Consider the following 27,183-nt stretch of genomic DNA (forward strand, 5'->3'; position numbering starts at 1 on the left):
CTGCTAGGCACTGTAGGGTCCTGCAGCGAGAGGGGCAGAACAGGTCCTGGCCCTTGGGATATGTGTAGTCCGGTAGACAAAGGAAATGCTAAGGAAATAAATGTGTGCGATGAATTTCAAAAGGAAGACCGCACATGGCTCTGGGACCATAACTTCTATCTGGTCCGGGTTAGGGCAGGGGCACCAAAGGCCCATCTCGGAGATATGCATTTAAGCTGAGGTGGAACCATGATTAAATTGGGCCAAATGGAGAGTGGAAGAATATCCCAGAAAGAGAGAACTCTGCACATCTCTTCTACTCACTTTTAAGTCTACAGGACCAGGGACTGTATCTTATTCCCATAAAATCTCCAACAGTACCTAGAAAACCCGTTGCCCAGAGGACTTGTTCAAAGGTTATTGAACACAAAATACAAAGGAATGAAGAGTTTTAAAATCACCATCTTTAGAATGATGGAAAAACAAGTGCTTTCTGTTCCCATTGTTTCAGTACCTTTCTTGGGCTGGTTCTTTTAAATCAGTTACCAATATTACAGTAATAAAAAAAAAAGACCAAAAAAAAAAAAAAAGAGAGAGAGAGAGAGACCTAGATCACCTGCTTTTGAGGGCTGGGGCCTCACGAGATGGTACGGAGTTTCTTCAGGATAGCTGTGCAACGCACCTGGGAGCGAGACAGTGCCACCTGTGTGCGAGCGTGCAAGTCACTTCAGCTCACACACAGAACTCCTCCCTTCAGTAGACTGTGGGATTGGATCAGGACACCCTAACAATCAACTTCGCTTAGAATCTTCTTGTTACTTTGAAATTTGGGGGTCCAACTACATTTCTTTTGATGAGAAATTTTCATTGCCTCTGATGTGGATGACCACGGACAGCTCATCGCCTTACCTCTGTCCAGGATGGGCACCCGGGTCCCCATACAAGGTCTATGGAAGAGACCCACCATACAGTATGAAAGTGGCAGCTCCACCCACTTTGAGCCAAGCCTGGCCATAGGAATCTTTGCCAAGGTCCCCAAACCTGGGGCCAGTGCTCAGGCTTGTGGGACACATGTGGCTATCCCCAGTCATGTTCCTTCCCCTCCCAGGGGAAGCGCTAGGGGCCCAGCTCATGGCCCCACCTGGCTCCCCCGAGTGGGGCTGCTCCAGCCTTCCTCTCAACACAGCATCTCCACTGATAAACCCTTGGGGGGGGGGAGTCTGGCCTCTTAAATGCATGGATGGGGTTGACTTCATGGCCTTGTTCTCTGTAGCAAGAGAGCTCTGAACACGGAGGTCTGACTGCCGTCATTTTTCAGGGGTGGCTGGCAAGTGGGAAGGAAGGGATTTCCCTTTGTATCTCAAAATAGCATGCCCCTCATTTTACACTTAGCCAAATACTGTGGCCCCTTTCTTTTCAAGAGAAAGAAAAAGCTAGTAACTGATGGTTAAATACTGGTCACTGGTGATTTCATTTTAACCCTTGATCAGTTAAGGCTGAGAACCAGGCACACATCATCGGTTTCATCTGTACTCAAATACAGCGGTCCCCTCGCCGGGGGTTTCAGTTACTTGCGGTCAGCCTCGGGCAGAAGCAGGGGCTGCTTCTTCCGATCCTCACGCTGCGTCACAAAGCCTACGTCATTAACCTCGCTTCAGTTCATCAAGATGGCGTCGTACCAACTCGCATCGTAGCAAGAAGGGTGAGTACAGTATTTTGATAAATAGATTTTGAGAGAGAGACCACTTGCATAGAACTTTTATGACAGTACATTGATATAGTTGTTCTATTTATTGTTGTGAATCTCTTACTGTGTCTAATGTAGAAATTAAACTTTATCACAGGTATGCACGTATAGGAAGAAACATAATATATAGAGGGTTCGGTACTATCCACGGTTTCAGTCATCCACCAAGGGTCTCAGAACATATTCCGGGCAGATAAGGGGGGACTATAGTAAAAATCTTTACACCTGGGAGTCTTAGAGGCCCGTGAGAGAAGGGACTTGACCTACACGATCTAAGAGGAGAGGTTATCTTGGCAGAAGACAAAATAAAGTCGAGACATGTCCCTCTGTAGCAGGCTGATCCCCGGAACTGAATTCCATCAGCCAGAGCCAGACTCTTCCTCCCCAGAATGCTGAAGGCAGGCTGGGAGTCAGTGGGGGTGGGGGTGGGGCGGGAGGAGGGGAGAGCTCCTTTATTCCTATTTGCAGCAGGCCTTTTAAAGTGCCAAATACGACTTTGTTCCTGGAGCTCGGGGCAGGGGCTGACGTGGAGAACAATAATACCAGGCAGAAATGTGGCTGGAGCTGGAAAGGTCTTAGTCAACAACCCCAGCCCTGCCCTTTTTTTTTCTTTAATTGGAGAGACGTAAGGGAAAAAATTGTGGATGATTTAGGAAGGTGTTATTTATTTATTTATTTGGGGGGGGCCCAAAGCGGGGCTCATTCTCACGCCCCCAAGATCATGACCTGAGGCGAAATCAAGAGTAGAACGCTTAACCCACTGAGCCATCCAGGCACCCTGGGAAGGTTTTTAATTGCTAAAGGTGAATATGGCGAGTAGTGCCATGAAATACCCCGAATGGAAAGAGCTATAGATGGTGAACAAGAAGCAGTGAGTTCAGGCAATTCTGAAAATGGGACCCGGGCTGGGAGCTGTTGCATGAAAAGATCTGGAAGGAAGTAGACTAACACAGGAATGCAAACAGTGCAGCGCCTTGGGGGACTGTCCGTCTGCTTCTTGGCTTGGGCAAATCCCTCCTTCCTAGAGTCAGTGACAAGGAAGGTCCTGGCAAATATCTGGCAGTTTCCCCCGGCTGAGGCTGCCCAGCGCTACAGCTTCATGGGGACTGTTTTCTAGGCCTTGTCTCTGGGGAGAGAGGCACACAGGAAAAGGCAGGTACATGAACTTGGCGATTTCCTTCCGAGCCAACCATGGAGAAAACTGTAAAATCGGCTAGCAGATCGGTTAAGGATATAGCTCTTCGTCTGAATCTATGCTTAGATATTTCAAAAAATAGCAGATGAGCACAAAGATGGAAGGAGTGATGGTTTCTAAGGATGAATAATTGGCAATGTTCTAAAACAGAGATTTCTGCTGAAGAGTACAAGGCCCACCCGCCCGAGGCTTCATTGATTTTTGGCCGAATGATTGGTGCGGAGAGTATTTTGTTATCTGTACTTTTCATGTTTGCCTCCCGAGCAGCCACCACGAGGAGCAGATGGACGCTCCGAGATGTGCTAGCTCCTTCCATCAGGAGAATGGGAGGTGGTCAGGGTGGCGCCAGGCCCGGACACCATCTGCTGCGCGAACGCACTCCCGCTGAGCTGAACTAGGGCCACAGGAGTGCCGGGCACAGCCCCTCCCCCTTCCCTGCTCCTGTCCCCTCCCAGCCCCTTTCCTTTCCCAGCCCCTGTCCCTTTCCAGCCCCTCTCCCTTCCCAGCCCCTGTCCCCTCCCAGCCCCTGTCCCTTCCCACCCACCTCCCCTCCCACCTACCTCCCCTCCCAGCCCCTGTCCCCTCCCAGCCCCCTCCCTTCCCACACCCTCTCCCTTCACACCCCACTCTGCTAAGGAGCTGACAACCTGCAGATGCAGAGTCAGGAAAAGTGCTTGCGTTCCGAGAACGTGAAAACTGGCGTTCTTTCAATATCAGTACCGTATTTCCACACACACGTTTGGATAGTCTAATACATTTTTATTCACCTTAAAAGATTTTTATTTTAGTCAATAATATTCTTTTACTTAACCTGTAAAGACAACCTATTATTAAATGCTGAGTTTGGTTTCCTTTAAACAAAGATAATACAATTCGAATACGAATTTACCCAGTTCGTTTGAAGTATCAGGAGAGGTGGCTGTCTGAACCGATGGAGGTTAAGAACGATATCTGTCCTGTCACACTCAGAGTGGTGATAAAAGATGTAATTTTGTTCATCTAATAACATTTTTTTAAAAAGTACACTTACAATTTAAATAAACTACCTAACATATATCATAGGCATACGAATTACACCATCTTAAAGAAAACGGATTACAAAAAGATCCTCAACACCATTGATTAATGCAAATACAAGATCTTCCGATTAGTACAATAGTCAAGATATTTTACATCCATTTGTGCTTTTAAAACTATTGTTAGCTGCTTCTGGGAAAGGCAGAAGTAACTGTATATACTGTAGCAAACAAGTCGTTGCACTTTTGATACCCATAGACATGTCACCCTCACAAGATACCCATAGACGTGTCACCCTCACAAGATACCCATAGACGTGTCACCCTCACAAGATACCCATAGACGTGTCACCCTCACAAGAAGCACAACCGTATTTATCAATTATTTTTCAATTTCCCTGAAACAAAAAACATCTAATGAAATGCATTTCTATGGTAATTGATAGTTTCATGTTTTGACAAGTACATTTAAGAGGGCTACTTTTTCTTGGTCACACATGACAACAAACACTTGATGTCTAGAAATATATATATACTTATACATATTTAAGAGAACATCTAAAGAAAATGGGACAGTTTTCACATCCCTAGTTAAAGTTTCTTAGAAATTCCAGCAGGGTCCACATTAGTGAGCCTTCCCAGTTGCCAGTCCTTCCTAATGAAGTCCCTCTGCGTACGTTAATAGAAAATCTGATGGAAGTGGTATGATTCGCTCATTACAGAAATGCCTGTCATTCAGCCAAATTCCCTGCAAAGTGAGTATAAATAGGAATATAACATTTACAGGGAACTCAGCGTTCAGTTATCCTGGTGACAGATTAACGGTAGTGACCCAGGGTCTTCCCCATGAGGAGAGCATATCCAGAGAAAACCAAATGTTCCATGTGGAGAAAATATGTTGTTCCGTATGGATTTATTAGTAATGAATTGGGTTGAGGTAAGCTTTATTTTTCCCAGCTGTAGTTGATGAAGAGACAAAATATATATATATATATATTTGCCAAAGGAGGGATCCAGTCTGACCATCAGTTCTCACAGGTGGCCCAGCAGCTGGGTCATATGGGTGGCAGGCTAAGGCTACCCCCACCCGGAGATGGCCATCACAGGAGCCTCATCAGCTGAGGAAGGCCTGCATCGAGATGGGGACAGAATGTGATGGGATTCTGGTTCCTACGAATGCATCCCATCCTGTGGGACCCGTGGGGAATCAGAAATAGGACAAATCACAGTTAGCAGTTTCTCTGTGATTCGCTGTTAGGTTTCTGTGTGTTTTCCTTGCCACGCGGAATGCTTTCTGTTTGCATTACAATTCCGGTTCTTGGTTGGTGAAAGTTCTTTCAAAACATTCCTGCTCCAGTTTTGTGGACAATTGATATGGAGGTTATGTAGTTAAGCCAGTAATCATAATTTGGGGCCGAAGCCGGGAAAAGAGGAGTGGGGCATTCTTGGTTGGGGCTCTAGGGAAGTCTCTGTAGCGCTCTTCACTCCCATGGTTTTTCCATCTGCTGGATGGGTGTATGATAACGCTTACTTCATATGCCCTTTGAAGTGGCGGAATGAAGCCTGCACCTGCAACCTTTCCTTTGGAGAAGGATTACAGTTATGACATTCGAAATCCAAGTTTATATCTAGGGGAGGTGATAATTGCTTGTCACTATGTAATTTCTAATAAAAGCATCGTTTAAAACAACAGATTGCAGAACAGGGGGAAAAATTGGGTGCAATTGCAGGAGATGGGCCTGAAAAATAATTGCCAATTTATGAAGAGCCTGAATGCCACCCTAGGGGGTTTGCATTTTATTCTGTCGGACGCATTATTTTCTTAAATATGCTTTTCAGAATGCTTATGCTAGAGGATGTTTATGTGTCGAGGGTGAGCTCAGTTACATTAAGTCCAAACTTGCTTTAGGGTAGGCCTTCAGTAGGCTGATATGCACCGCGATTCTCTAGGAGGGCATTTCGTGTACTACTTCAAGTACAAAGCCGTGGTAGGTATACCACAAAAATGAAACTTCCAGCTTGGCTCCTTCGGGTCAGTTAATTTTAATATTCTGTGTATATTCAACATACCTGATGTTCATTGCCTCATATCCTATGTATCTGGTACAGACCAGGGTTCAGTCAGCAAGGAAAATGAATGAAATCTCTGAATATCCCTCAATTTTCTCACCCATAAGAAGGAAACACAGTAATACAATGTTTAAAGGGTTGAAGAGTTGGAGAGACGTGATCTCTCAGAGCATTTTGTGACAAAGACTATTTTTCTTATTAAAATCAAATTGAAACAGGGTTACAAGTAAAAAAAAAAAGGTGTAAAGGATATAAGGGATTGCTATCTGCTTATTGTGTAACTGTGACGTCTTGGTTAATTTTGCTGAAGTTCATCTGTAAAGGGGATGATCACACGCTGAAAGGCTCTTACAATCTGTCCAGCACCGCAACTGGGTGTATCACATGGTGTTGTGGTTGAGAGCAGAGGCTGGGAGCCAGCCTGCCTGCCTTTGTGGAATACCTGCCAGATGTGGAATACCTTCTGTGTGTGTGATATTCGGCAATTTAGTTCATTTCTTTCTGCCTCGGTTTTCCTGGAAAGCAGTAGGTGTGTTTATATCCCAGAGGGCTGTGATGAGGATTACACATAGAATAATTCTTGTTAGATATTAAGGACAGTTCGCTGCTCTTATTACTTCACATTTTCTACATAATAGCAGGGAAGAGCTCAGGCCTGCCCTGATTCTTCCCCCCTAGGCTGCTGCCACTTGGCCAGTGGTTAGACCCATTTCCTCCACCCTTCCCAAACTGAGCTCCATTTTAGGGAGTACCTTCCCCGACCAAGTCCCACAACTCTTGAGTTAGCCCCTCTGTCCTCCTCCAAACCCGTTTAGTTTTATAAAAAATTCAGCCGTGCTTATTTTTTGTGTGGCTATTAATATACAATTACATTAATGTTCCTAGATGATTTGGGTTTGGGTCAGTGTCTCTCTGGATTATCTCCCATATTTGCCCCTTCGGTTGATGGTCAGTTAAAACATAGAGGAATTCTTTTTTTTTTTTTTTAAAGATTTTATTTATTTATTTGACAGAGAGAGACGGCCAGTGAGAGAGGGAACACAAGCAGGGGGAGTGGGAGAGGAAGAGGCAGGCTCCCAGCGGAGGAGCCCGATGTGGGGCTCGATCCCAGAACGCCGGGATCACGCCCTGAGCCGAAGGCAGACGCTTAACCACTGTGCCACCCAGGCGCCCCAACATAGAGGAATTCTTGACATCTAGAATTTGGAAGCATGTAGAAGGGCAGACTAGCAACAAGAATCCTACACCATCCTGCGTCAGGCAGTGTGGTAAGAGTGGAGGGCCAGACCGACGTGATAACCTGAGACAGTTGTCACACGGTTTGTTAGTTACATGACATGCTGGTGTCACTTCATCACCTTAGTGACAATTTGAAAAAATCGTAATTAGAGCACGTGCATGTTGCCACTGTGATGTTATTTTGATTGCATCCTTTTCCGCGTGTTAATCAGTTTACCCCAAATCATTGGACTGTGTGTCAGCCTTAAATTGGCCAGTGAGGCATCAGTAAGCCAGCAAAGGCTTTTATTTTTTTTAAGATTTATTTATTTATTTGGAGAGAGAGAGAGCGTGCATGAGTGGGGCAGAGGGAGAGAGAATCCTCAAGAAGACTTCCCACTGAGTGTGGAGCCTGAGGAGGGGCTCGATCTCAGGACCCCGAGATCATGACCTGAGCTGAAATCAAGAGCTGAAATCACTTAACTGACTGAACCACCCAGGCACCCCAGCCAGGAAAGGCTTTTAAGGAAGAACCTTCCGGTAATCTCCCAAATACTTCCTGCTACTTCAGATCGTGGGACTCTGCAGGGATACCAGCAAGGAACAGGGAAGACACTGTTTGATCCAGTATTAATAATGGAGTCCAAGTTTTCATAGATCAGCAAAATCTAGAGCTAAACAAGTTAAGGCAGACTGAACACTAATGAGTAAGCTGTGTATGTTTAAACTCGCTTATGATTTGTATTTCCTTTTGAGGACAATCCTAAAGATGAGCAAGATTTTTAAATGATTAAGATGTTTACATTAGCCTGGCTCTTCAACAACATATATATATATATATATACACACACACACACACACACACACACACATATATGTATACACATATATATATAAATTATGTCAACTACATATATATATAAATTATGTCAACTACATTATATAATATATACATTATATATTTTAGATATATAATATATATATAATCTCCAAAGGCAGAAGTTAGAGTTAAGAGTGCTTTTCATGTGAATATACCAAAGAGAGGGTATCAACCACGGAGTGTTCAGTATTCACACACAAACTAATGTCTGGATGCATAGAATTCTTGTGCTCAGCAGATGAAGAGCAAAAGATTGCTTTTCTTGGTGGCTTCTTATTTACAGCCCTGTCAAAATTTTGTGAAAATCTTTCTCAAGAGCCATTCTAGAGAATCCTCATACGTAAAGTAGGGTGTGTGCCTAGGAGGCCACTCACACAGGTTAGGGCACAGCTGTTTTGGTGCATGGAGTTCCATGTCAGTGGTACCCTCCCACCAGAAAGAAATGACTTCAAGCAAATCTCTAGCCGCAAGTTTGGCATTAAACATACATGTGACAACAAGCTTCAAGGAGAAGAAAAACCCACCATCAAGACTTAACTTAAGAACTTCTCCAATTCAGAGAATATTTTCTTTCTACCAAGAAAACCACTTATACCCGTGTTTAATGTCCTAACTTAAGAAATGGAACCCTATGATCCAACGATTGCCCAACTAGGTATTTACCCAAAGGATACAAAAATACAGATTCGAAGGGATACATTCACCCTGATGTTTATAGCAGCATTATCAACAATAACCAAACTATGGAGAGAACCCAAGTGCCCATTGACCTATGAATGGATAAAGAACATGTAGTATATATACACAATGGAATATTACTCAGCCATCAAAAAGAATGAAATCTTGCCATTTGCAATGACGTGGGTGGGACTAGAGTGTATTATGCTAAGTGAAATAAGTCAGACAAAGACCAATACCATAGGATCTCACTCATGTGGAATTTAAGAAAGAAAACAGATGAACATATGGGAAGGGGGGGAAAGGAGAGGAAAACAAACCTAAAAGACTCTTAATTGATAGAGAACAGACTGAGGGTTGATGGAGGGAGGTGGGTGGGGGGATGGGCTAGATGGGTGATGGGTATTAAGGAGGGCACTTGTTATGATGAGCACTGGGTGTTGTATGTAAGTGATGAATCCCTGGATCCTACTCCTGAAACCGATATTGTATGTTAGTTAACTGTATGTTAACTAACTAAAATATAAAACAAAGAAATGGAAGACACTAAATTAATCTTTAATTTATATTCCACTTCTAGGTCTGTTTTCATTGTCCCTCTAATGCAAACTGTGCACTGAACACTACACATCCTCTGTCTCATATATTGTCCACCAGAGAGTCTCACCAACCAAAAAGGTGATGATGGGATCTCATTGTGAAGCCAAAAGAGATATACACATCAGTCATTTAGTATTAAAATATTATCCTTTAGGTTTTAGTATTAAAGTATTTAAGTATTAATTATTAAGTATTAAAAATAATCCTTTAGTTTTCTCTGAAAATAGTAGCCTTGTTTTAAGATAGAGCACAATCGCTGAAGGGGAAAAGAACCCAAAACAAATGAAATCTTACACAAAACAAGAATTGGATTTTTGTGCAGGATTACAGTGGTCCCTAAATTAGAAAGACTTCTGTCAAATGTCGATTCCTAATTATATCTGTCTCCTGATCCATGACATAGATTTAAACAGACCCGTGTGTACTCGGAACAGATGCAGTGACCATACAACACCCAGTCTATTCGTTTGTCTACAAAGTGGCAGAAATTCAACCTTGAAATAACAGGACTTAATTCTGTCTAAATCCCTAATATAACTAATAAAATGTCGCTTTCGATAAGATAAATGCCCAGATTTTTTTTAAAAAAACAGTGCAACAACAGATCCTCTATCAAGGACAAATATCTTGCCGCTTACTGGTGTATTTATAACGAAGCCAAAATAAAACGGTGCTTCAACCAGAGTCTCATTTCCTAAACACCCCTTCAGTTCATAAGAAAAGTCTCATTCTAGATGAAAGCTCATTAGTCAGTCTTGGTCTTATCTTAACCAGACGGTCCTGCTTTGAATGAGGTCATGAAAATATCACCTGGGTACTGGCTACTGCGTCTAGTACCCACACCTACCACTCTTTACGTGCTCACGGTGCCTTTAACACCCCCCCCCCCACGCAACATTTGAAAACCTTGTTATTCATGTATTTGGAAGCAACTCTGCTTATCATTCAGAAAAGTCCTTGTAATACTTCTTGTCCCTCTCCACCATCTCTCATTTTTCAAAAGACTTGAAGTAAGAACAAGGCCTCGGGAACAAGTTAATGCATTGCGTGATTCAGCTTACATAGGTGCAGTGGAACTGTTTACCTGTGAGTTTGCATACAGATCTAAAGTGTAACCTGAGAAGCAGAACTCATCCCCCCTTCATTATAAAAACAGAATCTTGTATGGAATTGTCAAATCACTATGTTGTACACCTGAAACTCATATAACATCGTATGTTGACTCTACTTCAGTAGTAATAAAAAAAAGTCAACACCCAGAATCTGTTAAAATCAGCATCTAATACTGACAAATGATATACATGTATCCTCATAATAATTTCACCTTGCAGGGAAAAGAAGATCCCAACCGTACTGAAGTTTATTTCCTATTGCTCCTTCAGTTCTCTTCTAGTAATAATTTATGAATACCCTTTGTCAAATGCTTTACGTGCCAGGCTCTGTGTTCACCCAAAGATTTAAAAGATGACCAACTCATCATCTCTACAAACCAAAGCATAAATGGATTAAAAATAATAAAATGGGACGCAAATTCAGGTAACCATACCAAACCTATGGTTCACCTTTTGGAGGAATTGTCTAAAACGCTCCAGTCAGTCCCAATTGTCCTTTTTCTCGGCAATGATACACCAGTTGCCGTGATCATTCCCAGAGCTCAGAACGTGCAGCTCTGCCACGTGCTCCTTCAGCAGGCCGTAGAGCTCACCTTCTCGAAACACATGGTAGTAGCGCATAAAGGCTCTGGAATCCAAAATGTTGGGCTGTTGTTCTTCGACAGAGATTGTCTCCTCCGGGTTGGAATCTGTGGAGTCAAGTGCAGAAATCCTTCTCAGGATTTTACTAGCAGAAGGGTGACCTCCTTCCACATCACCCGCATTCACGCAATTCTCACTAGCGTTGGCGCCTTCCAGAAAATTCCCATCTCCATTTCTCCTCACTTCTCCTTGTTGGTCCTCATGTAGATGTTTCATTGCGGCTGGTGCTCTCGGCCACTCCAGTTGTTTTTGAGATGTCTGCACAAACACGTCTTCATCTAAATATTGCTCTCTTGTTGAAAACGGTTCGTGGTGACCTAAGTCTAAGCTGGAGTGTCTGGAAGGCTGGATGCATATAGTATTATTGGCCCAACCTTCTGTATTTTTCAAGGGTCTCACCCTCTCAGTTTGCTTCCTCAGAGTGGACTCGTCCAAAGACCTAGAGAAAAACCAGGAGCGAAAAGATTTTCCTAACGTGTTATAGAATCCATTTTCTTCCTCCCCGTCCTTAGAAATAGCTGCACAGCATGTCCCAGCCATCAGCGGCTCACAGTCCATGCTGTGGGACCGTTTTGAATGACACTGCTCTTTAAAACAAACAGAACAGCTACAGACAGAGCAAGGAGGAGGGTAGGGATGGCTTCTTTCTGGATGTGCACATGGCTTCTTTCTCCCAGGCTGGCTGGAGTCTGAGAAAAGCCGGGAGCACAAGGCCCTGTTCCACGGAACGAGCACATCTTGCTTCTCAAAGTGCCGGTTCTTTTGTTCCATGGCCCACACATAAATCATCAGCTGGCCTCCGGGAACTAAGACCCTGGCCATTTCTTTTATTGCTCTGATTCTTCTTTGTTTTGTAGAAAAATGATGTATGACTGAAAAAGAAACTAGATCTCAGTATATATGCACAGATGTAAACTGATGCATTCAGATGCTAATATTTTCCGTATAATAATGATGCAGTTTCAACATGCAATAAAACCTCCTTATTTCCTACAGGGCAGGACAGATGGTGGGAACAGCACAGCCTTGCTTTAGGGGGGACATAATTTTTATCTCTGGCTCCTGTACTTTTTAGACAATTTGGGGCAATTATTCTACGGATTTCAGGTTTCTTCACCTATAATAAGACGCTTAAATAGTGTGTCCATTCCAAATCCTCCTAGTTCCCAAATCCTATGAAATTTGTTAACTAAAAGGACGATCGATGTGAATTAATGAAATTTTCATGGGAGCAGTGTGTTAGGTAAGTATTCCCTAGTAGAACTATGAAATAATTCCTTGCTTTAAAGAACGATTGGTACTTCTAAAGCACCAAAAGGTTAACACCACTAATCAATGTTAATAAAATTAATAAAGCAAAGAGAAGTGGAGAAGAATGTTAAAGATTGCTTTCTATTTAGATAATGCAAAGATAAGCCAGCCAAGCACAAGTCCAAATAATTGCTTATAATTTAAAAAAATTAATATAAAGTGGTTGTGTATGTATTTTTAAAAAATCAACATATAAGTCATTGTTTTACTTACAATCCCTGCAAAGTTAAAGTGAGATTCAAGTAGGACTGCCTTTATCCAGCCTTAAGTGTATTTGTTATTAGGCATATTTTAATCAAACAATATGTGGAAAGTACCAGTCTACTCGTTCTGAGAGGAGTTTGATCACAGTACTATGTCAAGAGGAACAATCAGATCGTTTTCCACAGACAGGGGTATGGCCCACCCCATGCCTCAGGCAGGAAATTGGTTCTAAGGGGAGTCTGGACACTACTGCTCAGGTATGAGTAGAAGAGGAGCAATGGAGGGGAGGCTGGGACCATTCCTATAACCCTCACCATAATCCAGCTGGTGGTGGAGGTTTTAAGCAGATAAATCTGTAGTTCACCTGCCACAGACAAATAGCAAATATCTAAAATGAGATTATTAAGGAGATAAAGCTATCAAAGGAAGATCATTCAACAGGCACACAGGGTCTTGTTCCCAATCAGGTTTTCATTCCTATCAGCACACACACCATGGTTTCGCCTATTCCGCCAGGCAGCAGTGTGAGAAGCCAGGGGTATGATGAGGCTAAACTGGGTTTGAAGAACAGGACCCCTGTGTATTTTGTCCTAGGTCTGTCGGTAACTCACCTTGTGATCTTTGACCAATCACTTGACTTTACTAGGCCTCAGACCATTGCCCACTCTCATCCCCACAGAACCCTTTATAATAGTTCATTGGAAAGCTTATATTTCTAGAGACAGAGTCTTGGGCACTAAGCTAAAAGGAGGCACAGAGGTCAGGAGGACAGACACTTAAGATGATGCTAATATTAATAATATCTCCCATGCCTTGCACCTAATTCATGCCAGAACTTCTGTGGGTATAACCTCTAAATATGATCAGTCCTTGTTATCTGCAAGTTCTGTATTTGCAAAGTTTGCTACTTGCCAAAATATATTTTAGCCCCCTAAACAGCACTCTGTGTTTTCGTGGTTGTTCGTTGACATGCACATGGTGGCAAAAAACCTCCCAGCATGCGTGTTGCCAGCGGAGATTGAACCAGGTGACCTCTGCTTCCTTGTTTCAGCTTGCCTCCTGTCAACCAGTATCCTTTCGTGGTCCATCCAGTGCCACGTTTTCTGCATTTTGTGCTTTTCATGTGTGATTTCGCTGTTTAAAATGATCCCCGAGCATAGCGCTCAAGGGTTCCTAAGCATGACATATCTCTTGGATATGTCTCCAAGAGAAAATAGATGTATTACAGAAGCTTCATTTGGGCTGTTGGCATGAGCTCAATATTAAATAAGTTTTCTTTAGGGGCACCTGGGTGGCTTAGTCACACCCCCCCCAACTCACTCTCTGAAAAAAAGCCCCAAAAAACATAAAAATTAAAAAATAAAAAATAAATTTAAAAAATAAGTTGTCTTTAAGCAGAGACCCATGTAAAACAAGGCTGTGTATTAATCAGTTGACAAAAATGCTGCATCCAGAGGCTCACAGGAACCTAGTCCTGTAGTTCCCCTGGGAGCGATGGCTCTGTCCTCACTAATTAAGTGTTCACAGAGGCTTAATAGAATATAATTACTGTGAATAATGAGAGTTGACTATGTTCCTTTTGGGGGCCCAAAAAGAAAAAAAGCATTAAAATTGGACTACTTTAATATAACCATCTCTTTTTAGCAGATTCATAAGTCTTCAACATTTCAGGATTCTGGGTGGAAGGTCTTTATATGTATTTGTTAAACATTTGTTATGTGATGATTCATTTTTAATAGTATAATATCACCCAGGAAATATCTGAATCTTTTATATTACTGGGTTTTAAACAGGTTTGTTTGATTTATTTATTTATTTATTTGAGAGAGAGAGAGAGAACACTAGCAGGGGAAAGGAAGAGGGATAGGCGGACTCCCCACTGAGGAGGGAGCCCACCATGGGGTTCGATCCCAGGACCCCAAGGTCATGACCTGAGCCAAAGTCAGACTCCTAACCAACTGAGCCACTCAGGTGCCCCTATACTGTTTTATGTTTATATTTAACATGTAATACAAATAACCTTTAGGCCAATTTTTTTGGGAAAAGTTTACAAGTGAAGATTTCTTCATTATATAAAAAATGTATTATATACACATATATATACACACATATATATACATATATGTATACATATATGTTCTATTTTAAAACATTATAAATGTAGCCAAAAATGGGATGTGAAGATACAGTTACATGAATTATTAATGTCAGAAAACTATATTGAATCTTTAAAGGATAAAAAAAAAATCCCCTTTTGTTTAAAAATCATAATCACAACTTAAAGGCAAAAATAGTAAAATATAGGGATCCTATAGCAATGTGTTCCTGCTGAGACCCCAGAAAATAGGGAGGTTGAATTCAATTACTGGATTCTAGACCTAGATGGGTAGTTCTGCAAGATTATCTTTAAAGTCCTGTTACATCTTGATATTTTATGATATGCTGTTATGTAACTTTTCCAGTACAGGTCTCATCTCTCTATCTAAAAGCATTCAGAATCCAAAGGTTCAGCATAGAGCAGAGCATTCCAACCTCAGCACTCCTGACATTTCGGGCTAGATAATTCTCTGTTGTAGGGGAACACCCACTAGATGACAGTAGGTTGTACATACACACATCCAGTTGAACTAGCCGAAAATGTCTCCAGACATTGACAAGTGTCCTCTAAGGCTGGCAGGGGCAACATAACCCCATGTTGAGAACTGCTGACGTAAAGAGTTGATTGGCACTGCTTCAGTATATTGGTAAATTGTCATAGAATTGTCAAGCTATTCTAAAAGTAAGTGGAAAGAGTGTTTCTTTTTCCAATCAGCCAGTAAAACATAATGTATCATTAGGTGTGATGCTTACCTTTCAAATCATTATTATTAAGAGACATGGAAAAGCAAAACATATATATTTCTTCATGTGAAGATTAGCAAAAAGTGCCAACATACAGAATTCTAAACAGGGAAGTAAATATATGTGGACATAAGAGAGCCAGACAATCAAAAATTTTTCATGATACGGTTCTAAATGTGAGGCCTAGCTGAAAATGACCACGTCACATTAACTTATAGTTACAGTTCCTAAAAATACATGGTGTGTTTCTGCCTAAGGAAGCATTTTTCTTCAGAGGATGGCAACCAAGTGTGTTCCACTTCTTCTGTGGACAAGCGTGAGACCTCTGTCGAAAGCAGAGAAGGACTTAACCATGTACACATGCGAGCATTTCCCAGGCTCAGGAAAGCCAGGCAGTATCCCCCTGCCCACACCGGTGCCTCAGAGGCACAGCCTGGACGTGGGGAGCCTTGCAGACCTGAAAACTAATGTCAACGAACAAAAAGAGCAAAGAATACACTTCTCTGACCTCTCCACGAATTCTCATGCTTTAGGTGGAATAACCAACCCCGAAACTTTCCTTTCACTCAGGATTCAAAGCATTGTAATGCATTGCTTCGTGTAACAGGAATCCCTCCTCTTCCTGGTTAGGCTCCAAATGGACTTAACAGTTTCAACTGCAAGTAATAGGCCCGTGGTAGAGCAGGTTTCCGTGGCAACCGTCTCCTGCCAGTCCTAAGGACTTTCAGGCCTGGGACATCCAGGCCTGCATCCCCTCGCTAAGCAGAGATAGAGTCCTCATCTAAGGTCAAATAGATCGAGTCCTCATTTCTTTAAGGAAAGACCAGTCTTACTCTGTATTTTTATCTGACAATCAGTTTTTTTATCCAGTTGTATGTAGGATCCCCTTGCTTTGATGAAGCTCATTAGAGTCGAATAGATTTTTAGGCCTATTGGAGCAAATGATTTGCTTTGCAAAAGATTTTCCTCTTTGCCAAAGAAATTGCTGCAAGTTTCCCTAGCATCCTTAAATATGACTCACGTACTAGGTTTCAGGTGTATTATGTGCCTTGAGTAAGATGAGACTTACCTGTGTATATTTCAGGCATGAAATATTTTTTGTGGTTTCTTTTCATTTGTGACCTGTGTGTTTGTATGGGCACACTTGTTAGGAAAATAGGAACATACTCCCTAGACTTCTGAACAATCTCTGGCATTAAGAGAGCTGAGTGGCATTATAAAAACAATGCAGTCCGGGACAGGGGAGGCCACCTTCCCTGGTGCCTTGTGAGTGGTGGGTGCATGACGCATCCTGCTAGGTGACATTCAGCACATTAGTTTTATAATGTTCTAATAAAGGACATACTCGTGACCTAAAGTAGGTAATATGACTTCTGAAGTTCTACTTCATGTTGGAAAAATCTGACTTCATTTCAATATAACAAAGTACAAAATATTTCAATGAGCAAAATTCCCCAACTGCTTTCTTACTCATCAGTAAAAGAAATCAGAATGAGTCATCAGAGAGAATACAATACCAGTTTGAAGGCTTGACTAGTTAATACAATCCCATGTACCACCATTAAGTACCTTTGAGATTAGTCCAAAAATCCAGTTGAAATATTTTTAAAAATTAGATCACGTGAATCACACAGACACTTCTACAAAGAATGCATGTTGAGTTGCGAGAAGGGCCTCCACCAGGTAATGTCCTTCTCACGGTGAGGAGGGAACGTGTGACTGGGCTGCCTTACCTCCTATGGAGATGATGGCATCCAAGCCTTGATCCCTGAAGGGGAGATGAAGGTTGTCACATACCATGACTTCGCATCCTCTACTCCGGGCAATCTCTACCAATGGCCCACAGTAGTCACAGCCCAGGGTGTACACCTGGCTGTTCACTTTAAGATACTTTCCAGTCCCACAACCTGTAAAAGAAAAACCTGCGTGACGTGCCGTCCTTTGTGGGAAGTGTTCTCTTACAACAAGTGATGGAAATAACTTCCTATTAATGAACTGAGACCGACGAGAGCATGGCATGAAGGTATTCCCAAAAGCCAAGGAAAAACCTTCAGAGGTCCCTTACAGATTTTCATTTATACTAGAAGAGGGAGAGGAATGGGGAAAAAGAAACGATATTTATCGAACAATTAATGAGGTCATGCCCGTAGGGCTTAGCCCGCTAGCACAACCAAAGACTGTTAGCTGGCTCACAGCAGGGAAGGAGAGTTTCCGAGGACCCCAGGAATGGGGTCCAGTCCTTTACAAAAGGTACGTTCACATACATATTTCATTATGCAAAGGTCTGTATGTGATGGCATTTTTTCTCATATTCTCTCTCCAGACACTCTTACCACTTCCTGGCCGGGTGAAACAAACTGCCCACCAGTTTTCATTGGATATAAATAAAAGAATGTATACAATAAAACATGCTTTTCAAAAATGTTGAATGTGAATGAAAAGGGAATTTCAATATCTTTTTCATCCAATCTATTGTCAGTTCTGGGTTTTAAGTCACCTCTATTGACTCAGTATGCAACTCTTAGAACCACTTTTTTCTTAAATAGACCATTTTTGACATTCATTTTCTGGTGGCAGAGACCCAAAGAATTTGATATTTACACAACCCAAAAATCTAGATCAATCAGATCTGATACTGCACTGAAGAAGGAAGTGATAGGGCTGAGTAGCCATCTTGAAACAAAGTCTTCTAGCATCTGGTACCTATCTAGTATTATATTTGCAAAGACATAGCTAATTCCTTTTCCAGAAATACTTAAAGATATCATTAGAGCTTATATTTGTGTCTACTGGCATTAGCTCTAGATTTTTCTCCCTGAAAAAAATACCACTATTCGAGAATGTTTAGTTTGCTACTTCTGAAATACGTCACAATGCTCTAATAACTCCCTCTTTATAGGCCATTCAAAATTATATGAGACACTAAAAGCATAATTAAAGTTCACCAATGCCAGCTGAGACCATGGTGAGCCTCTGAATAAAAAATAAGATTTCCAGTGTGATCATTTCAATGTAAATGATTGGGGTCTTAGAAATGTTTTAGATCTCATAGCCACTGTTCCCAAGAATGCTTATGAGAAAGAGCAACCAATATTAGAGAGGAGTTGTGGGGGAAATAGGAATCACAAAGTGTTTTAAAATGGCAGTCCTGAGTATTTCAAAGATGATGGTCATAGTTGAAGAAAAAGAGTCTTGCAAATCCGTTTTTTTTTTTATTTTAATTGGCTCAGGGGATACATTTAGAAAAATGGAAAATTACCATAGAGAGGCTACCAAAAACAGGTTTGTGATCGACTGCTCGTTATGGGGGGGTGGGGTGGGGGGAGTGAAACAGGTGAAGGGGATTAAGAGCACACTTAACGTGATGAGCACTGAGCAATGTGGAGAACAGTCGAATCACAACATTGTGCACCCGAAACTAATGTAACACTGTCCATTAATGATGCTGGAATTTAAAAAGTAAAAAAAAAAAAAAAGAAGAAGAACAGGTTTGTGGACTGTTTCAACTAGAGAGAGGTGTTTAGAGGGTATCCGGCAGTACCAAAACCACTGGGGCCTTTTCAAATCTCAGCATCTCCTGAAAGGCTTCCAGGGCCCGTGGCACCTTTGATTTATCCCATATTCATTTCTTTTTTTTTTTTTTCTTAAGATTTTATTTGTCAGAGAGAGAGAGAGAGAATGAGCGCACAAGCAGGGGGAGGGGCTGGTAGAAGGAGAAGCAAGCTCCCCGCTGAGCAGGGAGCCCAACGAGGGACTCCATCCCAGGACCCTGGGATCCTGACCCAAGCTGAAGGCAGACGCTTAACCCACTGAGCCCCCCCCCCCCAGGCGTCCCAATCCCATATTCATTTCTGATGGCGTTCAGTTTTTAAGGATAGTGGTGGATCTCCCAAGTAGGATGCCATAATTTATTTTCCAGGTGCATACACTGAGATGCTAGAGAGGGGAAGATATATTATCCTAATGAGATTGGGAATATTGCCAAGCCTGGTGACCCCAGTATCTTAAATGTGCAGGAAGCATATCAGAACATTTTTGATACTGCAGCAAGCTCCAGTACGCAACACTCATGCTGCTTTACAAAATGTCTTTAAAGGATAACCTTTCGTAGGACTGGAGCGAGCTACCAGAAAGTGTCTGCGGGCTTCCATTCCCTCCTTTTTCCACTGTGCACCATTCTCAGAGACGAAGACAGACACTTGCCCCAATTCCACGAAATGTTTTGGCACATGGTGAGCAAGTGTTTGCTAGAAATGACTAATCTGAATGTTCTTCTCAAGTTTGTAGGAACAATGACATTTTTTAAATTAAGAGGTTTTTTTGTTTGTTTTTGGTAAGACCCTTATCTGAAAGAGAAGACTCTATAGACTGTTTATTTCCCATTTTATAGACATTTCTTGAAACCGGAGATGAAGGGATATGTTTTATTCTGTAGGCATGTTCTGTGCCCACCACAAAGCAGAGGCTCTACATTTTCATTGACTCCGTTAAAGAATGGTAAATAGAGAATGACTTAGCAAATCAAATCTGACCACAGAGACTGGGAATAGGTACATACGGTGATGAGGCAAAGGGAATCTCAATTATTGAAAAGCTCATATTTATTGTGTACACAAAAATGGAATTTTCAATACCACTGGGACAGACGGTTGTCTCTGATGTCGGGTAAAAAGGTAACTTCGCTCAAAAAGAATTGGGCTCTGCTCTTTTTCCTGCTTTCTAATCTAAATAGAGCTCTCAAACCCCGGAACACGGTCCCTGACCCGCCTAACGTCCTTAGTGACTAGCGCGTTTTAGGTAACAGCACTGCCATACTGCCCAGATCCTAGCATGTCCTGAGAGACTCCTCCAGGTTCTTTTCACTTAGGCTGTACTTCCTGCTCACTTAATTCCTGATACCTGCCCTGAAGACTTAGTTGCCGTCAGGAACCCTTCCCCCACACCTCAGCAAATCAGGTCGACTGCGGAGTAGGGTGAGGTGGTTAATAAAATTTCAGTCAACTGAGAGTTGCCCCCTTCAATACTGAAGACAGCCTAGGAAATTACTGTTTGGGCGACTGGAACCCGATGACCTCCAGGTGTTGATTACTTCTGCAAAGTCTGACTAGTAATGAACTATAAATTGCTAATCTAATAGCCAGTCAAGTTGCCAGCATAACAATTGATTTTAGTGAAGCGGAAAACCTGGAAAGAAAAAACATTTCCTTTTGGAGATAGTCGTATTACCCTGCTTTCTTTTCTTCTAATCTCCTTGGGCTTCTTTCTTTTCATTTATTTTTTCTTTAACTTCGCTTTTGTTTTAAAATCTATCCCTTGGGGTGCCTGGGTGGCTTAGTCAGTCGAGCATTTGATTCTTGGTTTCAGCTCAGGTCATGCATGATCTTAGGGTTCTGGGATCGAGCCCCCGCCCCCCACCGTGGGGCTCCACACTGGGCTTAGAGTCTGCTTGGGATTCTCTGTGCTCCTCCCCATGCTCTCAGTGTCTCTCTCTAGACTCTCTCTTTCTTAAAATAAATTAAATTTTAAGAAAAAAAAACCATACCTCTCATTGTGTAATCAAAATAGTACCATTCATTTATTGAGTAGTAAAAAAAAAAAAAAGTGTAAAAGCACAAAATTTGAAAGACACAAATGGGTAAAAAAAATTTTTTTAAATATACATACTAGATAAAATTATGGAGTTGCACAGGGGCATCTAAAGAATATTGTTTGCACCATACTTTGTAGTAGCCAGACAGAGCAGACAACATGTATCTGGTTATACAGTGCTGTTATCAGAGAATGCTATGCAGCTTTTCATAGAAGGCAGCTCTATACGCACAAATGGGATGAGTTCCACAATATATGAAAAGAAACAAAAGCTAGGTGTATAACAGTTTGTATAACATACCAGCATTTGTGTAATCAAACAAGGAAAATCCACCGTATGGACACATGTGTAAATGCTTATACTTAAATATCTCAAGATTATACAAGAGGCTAATTGCTTCTGGCATGGGTTACTCGGTGCTGCGGGACTGGGGTGGCATAGGTGTCACTGTATACCCTTTGGGCCTTTGTTACTGAGCCATGTAAGCACATCACCTGTCAAAACAATTTTGAGCAATCGGTATTCCTCCTTTTTTGAATTGTTTGTTCTTATCCTTAATTCTTTTTTTTTTTGAAAGTTTGGTCCTATTCTTTCGTACTGACTTTGAAGAATGCTCTGTAGATTAAGAAATTTATCCAATTTTCTGTCAGATAAGTTGCAGATATTTTTACTTAATTTTTGTTTTTTTGACTTCATTTAGATATTTGTCAAGGTTTTTGCCCTGTAGAACTTTTAACTTTTTATATGGTCAAAGATATCAATATAGTCGATTTTCTCTACTCACAGGTTCCGTAATTGCATGTTCACCTACGTGATAAAATTTGTGACCCCCAAGTCAATACTCAAACACTTGCACGGTTGTTCACCAGCAAGCCTGCTTATAGAGCAGCAAAAAAATTTGGAAAAATTTGAGTTGCCTGAGGTGCCGGACGGGTATCTTGTTTTGGTTCTCATCCTATCAACAAATGCCCTTTCCGTGGTCTATTTAGTGCCGCATTTTTTGCATTTTTGTGCTTTGTGTTAGTGACTTCATGGTTTAAGATGGTCCCTGAGCTTAGGGTTCAAGAGCTGTGAAGAGTTCCTAAGCCCAAGATGGCTACGATGAGCCTTATGGACGAGATCTATGTGTTCAGTAAACTATGTTCAGGCATGAGTTATAGCGTGTTGACCTTGAGTTCAGTGTTAAAGAATCCATACTATATAGGCATAATGTGTCTTCAAATAGACAGAAGCATGAAACAAGATTAGGTATTGACCAGTCGACAAAAATGTTGTGACCAGAGGCTCACAGGAACCTGATTCTGCATTTCCCCTGCGGGCATAATTCAGTATTCATGAAGTCAGTGTTCATGGCAATTTTATCAACTTAATATAGGTACTGTGAATAATGACAACTGTATTATCTTTTATGATTTCTGACTTTCCTTGGTATTACACATAGAAGGGGCTTTTGTCTCTGAGGATATTTTTAAAAATAATCTCGTTGTCATCTAGTCCTTTAACAATTTCATTTTCTCATACTTAAATCTTTGCTTCATTTGGAATTTTGGGGGTAAGATATGAGAAAGTATATAATTTTTTTTAAGATTTTATTTATTTATTTGACAGAGAGACAGCCAGCGAGAGAGGGTACACAAGCAGGGGGAGTGGGAGAGGAAGAAGCAGGCTCCGAGCAGAGGAGCCTGATGTGGGGCTCAATCCCAGAACGCTGGGATCACGCCCTGAGCCGAAAGCAGACGCTTAACGACTGTGCCACCCAGGCGCCCCAAGAGAAAGTATATAATTATACTGTGGTCCCAAAGCCACTTATGGAATGGTTCCTTTTGCTCCTAACTGATGTTAAGATACTGGCACTTTGCTGACCTTGTGGGTGGCAAGAGCCCCAAAATCACTGTATCTTCTGAAACCACAGTTAAAATTTAAAAGTTTAAAAGATAGAGATCATTTTCAAAGTTTCTCCGTTTCTACATGACATGTACCCCTTTCCCAGATTCCATCCGGCTCTTACCAGCTCTAATATGCTAAAAGCTGTGGACACACATCTGTTTCTCTTACTAATATTTACAGTAAATATTTAGAGTAAATGCCAGTCAGATGGAATTGGTAACTACGGATTTATGACTCTTCTAGGCACAGTCTGCATGCAGTTTCTGGAAAGCAATTTTAGGTGGGCATGCCTCAAGTGGGAATCCTGCCATGTCTTAAACCTTAGTCTTAGATCCACTGGGTTGTGGTTTACCACTTCTTTTTTTTTTTTTTTTAAAGATTTTATTTATTTATTCGACAGAGAGAGAGACAGCCAGCGAGAGAGGGAACACAAGCAGGGGGAGTGGGAGAGGAAGAAGCAGGCTCATAGTGGAGGAGCCTGATGTGGGGCTCGATCCCATAACGCCGGGATCACGCCCTGAGCCGAAGGCAGACGCCCAACCGCTGTGCCACCCAGGCGTCCCTACCACTTCTTGATTCAGAAAGATAGCGAGCCAAAGTCCTCCAGGCAAATCAGTGGTTATGAAGATATGATCTAATTAAAGATAGGCTCTAATAATGAAAGACCTACGGAATAGTTAAGGGAAAAGATCTATGAGACTAATAAGGGGTTATGGGACCTCTTCTGTAATCCCACAATTCTGGCTCTTCTGTAGGAGGCATGAGACCGCAGTCATTGCAGTCATGATTTATTCATTCAGTGCCAGGTCGATTTTGTTGGAGGATGTGTGCAGAGGCTCTTGAAAAGGTCACCATTGTGTAAATGTAGATTTCAAGAAGTTTCCTACATTCTGACTTGATGAATTTCTGCTGTAAGGTTGAATACTCTAGGTACTGGCAAGCCACGGACACAATTTCAGACTTCTGGTTAGAATGGAAATGTGAAATGCATCGAGAAGGAGAGGCACAACAATACATTTCAGTCGACAGGGCATGAGCCCAGCTTACCTATGTCAGCGATGAGGCTGCCGGGCTTCTGCTCCTGGAGGAACTGGCGGACGCGAGGCCAGGCTTTACTCTGCAGGTCATTGAAGTAAGGCGCCGTGCTCTCATACACATGATGCACGTGCCGCTTCTCCAGCTGCACAGCTTCCTGATCCATCCTGGGAACGGGGCCACCCCAAGAAATGCCGGTCAGGGTACACACCAGAGATAGCTCATGGATGCGGATTTTCTAAAATTGGGAACCTACAACCGTCAAGGTTGCGCTGTCCTTACACTCTCTTTTACACTGCAAAGGACAAAACCTGCACTGTAACTGCACCATAATTGTCCAAAGACTAGCAAATGCATAGTTCTTACCTGCATATCTTTGGAAAAGAATGGTTTGGAAATGAGCCAGTCACCGTAAGTTCCGGTGCAAGGATCAGTCCTTCATTTTGGAAGCGTATATAAAAGGCTTACCAAATGGTTCACTCTGGATAAAATAATTCTATCTAACGCCAAATATGTTTGAAAATTTTATAGCAGGGAGCTTATCAATCCAATCACAAAGCCCTAGTGATTCTACCTTTTTAATGTTTTTGGATTCCAACCATTTCTCTATTTCCGTACTGATTCTGCTTTAGAAAAGGTGCTCATCTCCTGTCTGAATTCCTTCCACAGCCTGTGAACAGGTGGTTTGTCTGTGTTTGTCTTTTGCCCCTCAACCCCTTTCCTTCACTTATGCCACAACTGTTTTTCTAAAACATAAATCTAATTGGGTTGCTTTCCATCTTAGACTTCTTCAGAGACATTTTATAGCTTGTCCAATCAAGTTCAGGTGTCTTAGTGGGGTATACAAGGCTCTTTCTGATCTGGCCTTAACTTGCCTCTGGAAGCCATTTCTCCCCACTCTTCCTCAGCATCAGATGAGCTGTATTACTCAGTGAACCATGGTTTCTCAGATGCAGCACGTTCTCTCCCTGATCCAGGGGACCGAACAGACGCTGTGCTTTACCTGGCTAACTTCTGTTCATTGTTGACACGCACATCACCTCTTCCAGAAAGCCTTGTCTGACCTCTCATGCAGGATTAGGCAGTCAGAAAGGAGTGGGAAAATGTAAGAGCAGTCTTAGAAGCCTCTGCTGCGTTGGGTTTAATCTTTTCATTATTCTCTTGAGGCATGTGAGCGAAGAGTATCCCAGGGATGTGGCCAGGGGTTCAGCTTGTGGCTTACCAGTCGATATGAAAGTACTTTCAATCACATAAGAACCCCACTGGTGCGTATCAGCTGGTTTGGTGCTGCCCCTCGTACTCCTGTGCACCCCATGCACCCCTCTACAGATACGAAGGGCTATCCTAGTTTATTTGGTATTTTCCTCTAGTGCTAGCTGGAAGATCCTAGAGATCAAGGGCTTGTCTTATTTCGTGCTGAATCCCCTGGAGTTTGCACACAGCAGACCGTCAATAAATGAACAAACAAACATAACTGGAATGGAATCTAACCCTGAGTGCAGAAGGTGGAACTGGCTTTGGGAGAAGACGGAGTGACCCTGGAGAGTGTGGAAAGAGAGGGACCTTACACTCACGAGCTTGCAGAAGAGAGAGCAACAGGAGAAGGGCACAGTCTCTAGACAACTCCTGTGTCCCGCTCCCCACCCTCCATCCACTCAGCACCCCCACCCTGAAAAGTAGGAAGCGCTTGAATAAGATGGTGTCTCGTTAGGAACTACCAAGTGCCTTCCCTTCTTATTCCTCTTTGCATTTAAGAAATATCTTGTGGAGAGACACTTTGAGACTACATAAGTATCCTGTTTCTCAGAGTCTCATCCGCCAATTTTAGCATCCTATCCATGGGTGATTCTTGCCCAAAACAGTTAGTACTACAACCATTTCCAAATGATGATATTCTAATTCCATCATTCCTTCTATTGCAAGGAAGAGCTTTTCAGGACTTACTCTTAAGAAAACAAATTAGCAGTAGACTCTCCTTAATTACCATGGACCTGCCCACAGCCCCTGCAAAAAATCTGGCAAACTCCTAACAGAGTACAAATCTCACTTGTGAGGTCTGACAAAACTTCCACCCAAACTGAAACAGCTTATGTTGCAGCCTTAACTGGAATTTACAAAGTAAACATATGGCTGGCTATAACTGCCCACACACCAGAAAACCCAGACACGAGTGCTTTTCTTTTTAATCAAAATCTCCATAGACTTAAGTCTCCTTAACATTTTTTCCCCTCAAGGAATCAAATCAGGCAATGCAAATTTGAGGAACCCTAGAACAAATACATTTTACTTTCTTGTACTTGCACACGTTAAGTGGCAATCAGCATAAACTTGATTATCTTCAATCTGGCTCCAACTACACTCAGAATTTGTAGTATCTAAATAGTACCCCTTGGAGACCTTCCTCTAAGTCCTCTCCCAAATTGCTTGGCCTCTACCGTAAACAAAGAGCTATTTTAAAGTGTGTGAACAACAGAAATCCATTTTGTTTTTATCGTATTTCATAGTTGAGATTATATACTGCAGAAGAAAGTGCTGACCGTGAACCTGATTTGTAGAGTTGGGGCTCTCCAATGTGACATTTTTAACACTGGATTTCAATTTCCTGCAATATTTTCCATATGAATGTTATACATACAGGAAAATTCCTTGTGAATTAGGTAATGGGATTAAGCTAGTGAGATGAGTACTAAAAATAAGAGCACAGGGTTCAAGGTGAAGCTGGGGGAATAGGGTTTGGTTTAGCCAGGCTTCTGAACCTATGTGCTGTCAGATTCTAGGCCCTTGTACAAGTAGCTGATGCCTTGTTGGTGAGTCATGAGAGAAGGCAAAAGAATTTGAAAGGTAAGGAGAAGTCAGATGAAGTAGTGCACTGAAAATTCAATGAACTAATTTGGATTTTACTTGAAGTGTAATGGAAAATAGAAAGTAATTTTAAGTTGGTAGATGGGTTGGGAGGGGGTGGGTAACATGATTGGATTTACAATTTTAAAAGATGGCCCTAGGCATCTCTAATTCGAAGTAGACTAGAGTAGGTGTTGTTTTTATTTGTTCAGCCATGTTCACCATCCCCCTTGTTCTGATAATTTGTATCTTGTCCTCCCTCGATGGGCATGTGACCCACGCCTGGCCAATCATGGTATCATATCCCTGGATTTATGCCCCTCTGTAAGCCATCCCT

The 27,183-nt window shown here is 42.1% G+C and overlaps 1 protein-coding gene across 3 annotated transcripts in view; it reads right to left on the reverse strand.

Annotated features, from left to right (window-relative positions):
- Positions 1 to 4,241: 4,241 nt before the first annotated feature.
- TRMT9B (tRNA methyltransferase 9B (putative)) overlaps positions 4,242 to 27,183 on the reverse strand; it is a 62,021-nt gene continuing 39,079 nt past the window's right edge. For all 3 annotated transcript variants that reach the window (XM_087856464.1, XM_045810857.2, XM_087856463.1), the window contains exons 3-5: positions 24,018 to 24,172; positions 17,227 to 17,400; positions 4,242 to 12,009 (exon numbers count right to left, since the gene is read on the reverse strand). In XM_087856464.1, coding sequence (XP_087712590.1) covers positions 10,976 to 12,009; positions 17,227 to 17,400; positions 24,018 to 24,171 — 1,362 coding nt within the window. In that variant the 5' untranslated portion in view covers position 24,172 and the 3' untranslated portion in view covers positions 4,242 to 10,975. The remainder of the gene's footprint in view (positions 12,010 to 17,226; positions 17,401 to 24,017; positions 24,173 to 27,183) is intronic.

Source organism: Ursus americanus, chromosome 27 (genome assembly GCF_024610735.1).
Source record: "Ursus americanus isolate L20-20 chromosome 27, mUrsAme1.1.p, whole genome shotgun sequence".
NCBI classification, from domain to species: domain Eukaryota; kingdom Metazoa; phylum Chordata; class Mammalia; order Carnivora; family Ursidae; genus Ursus; species Ursus americanus.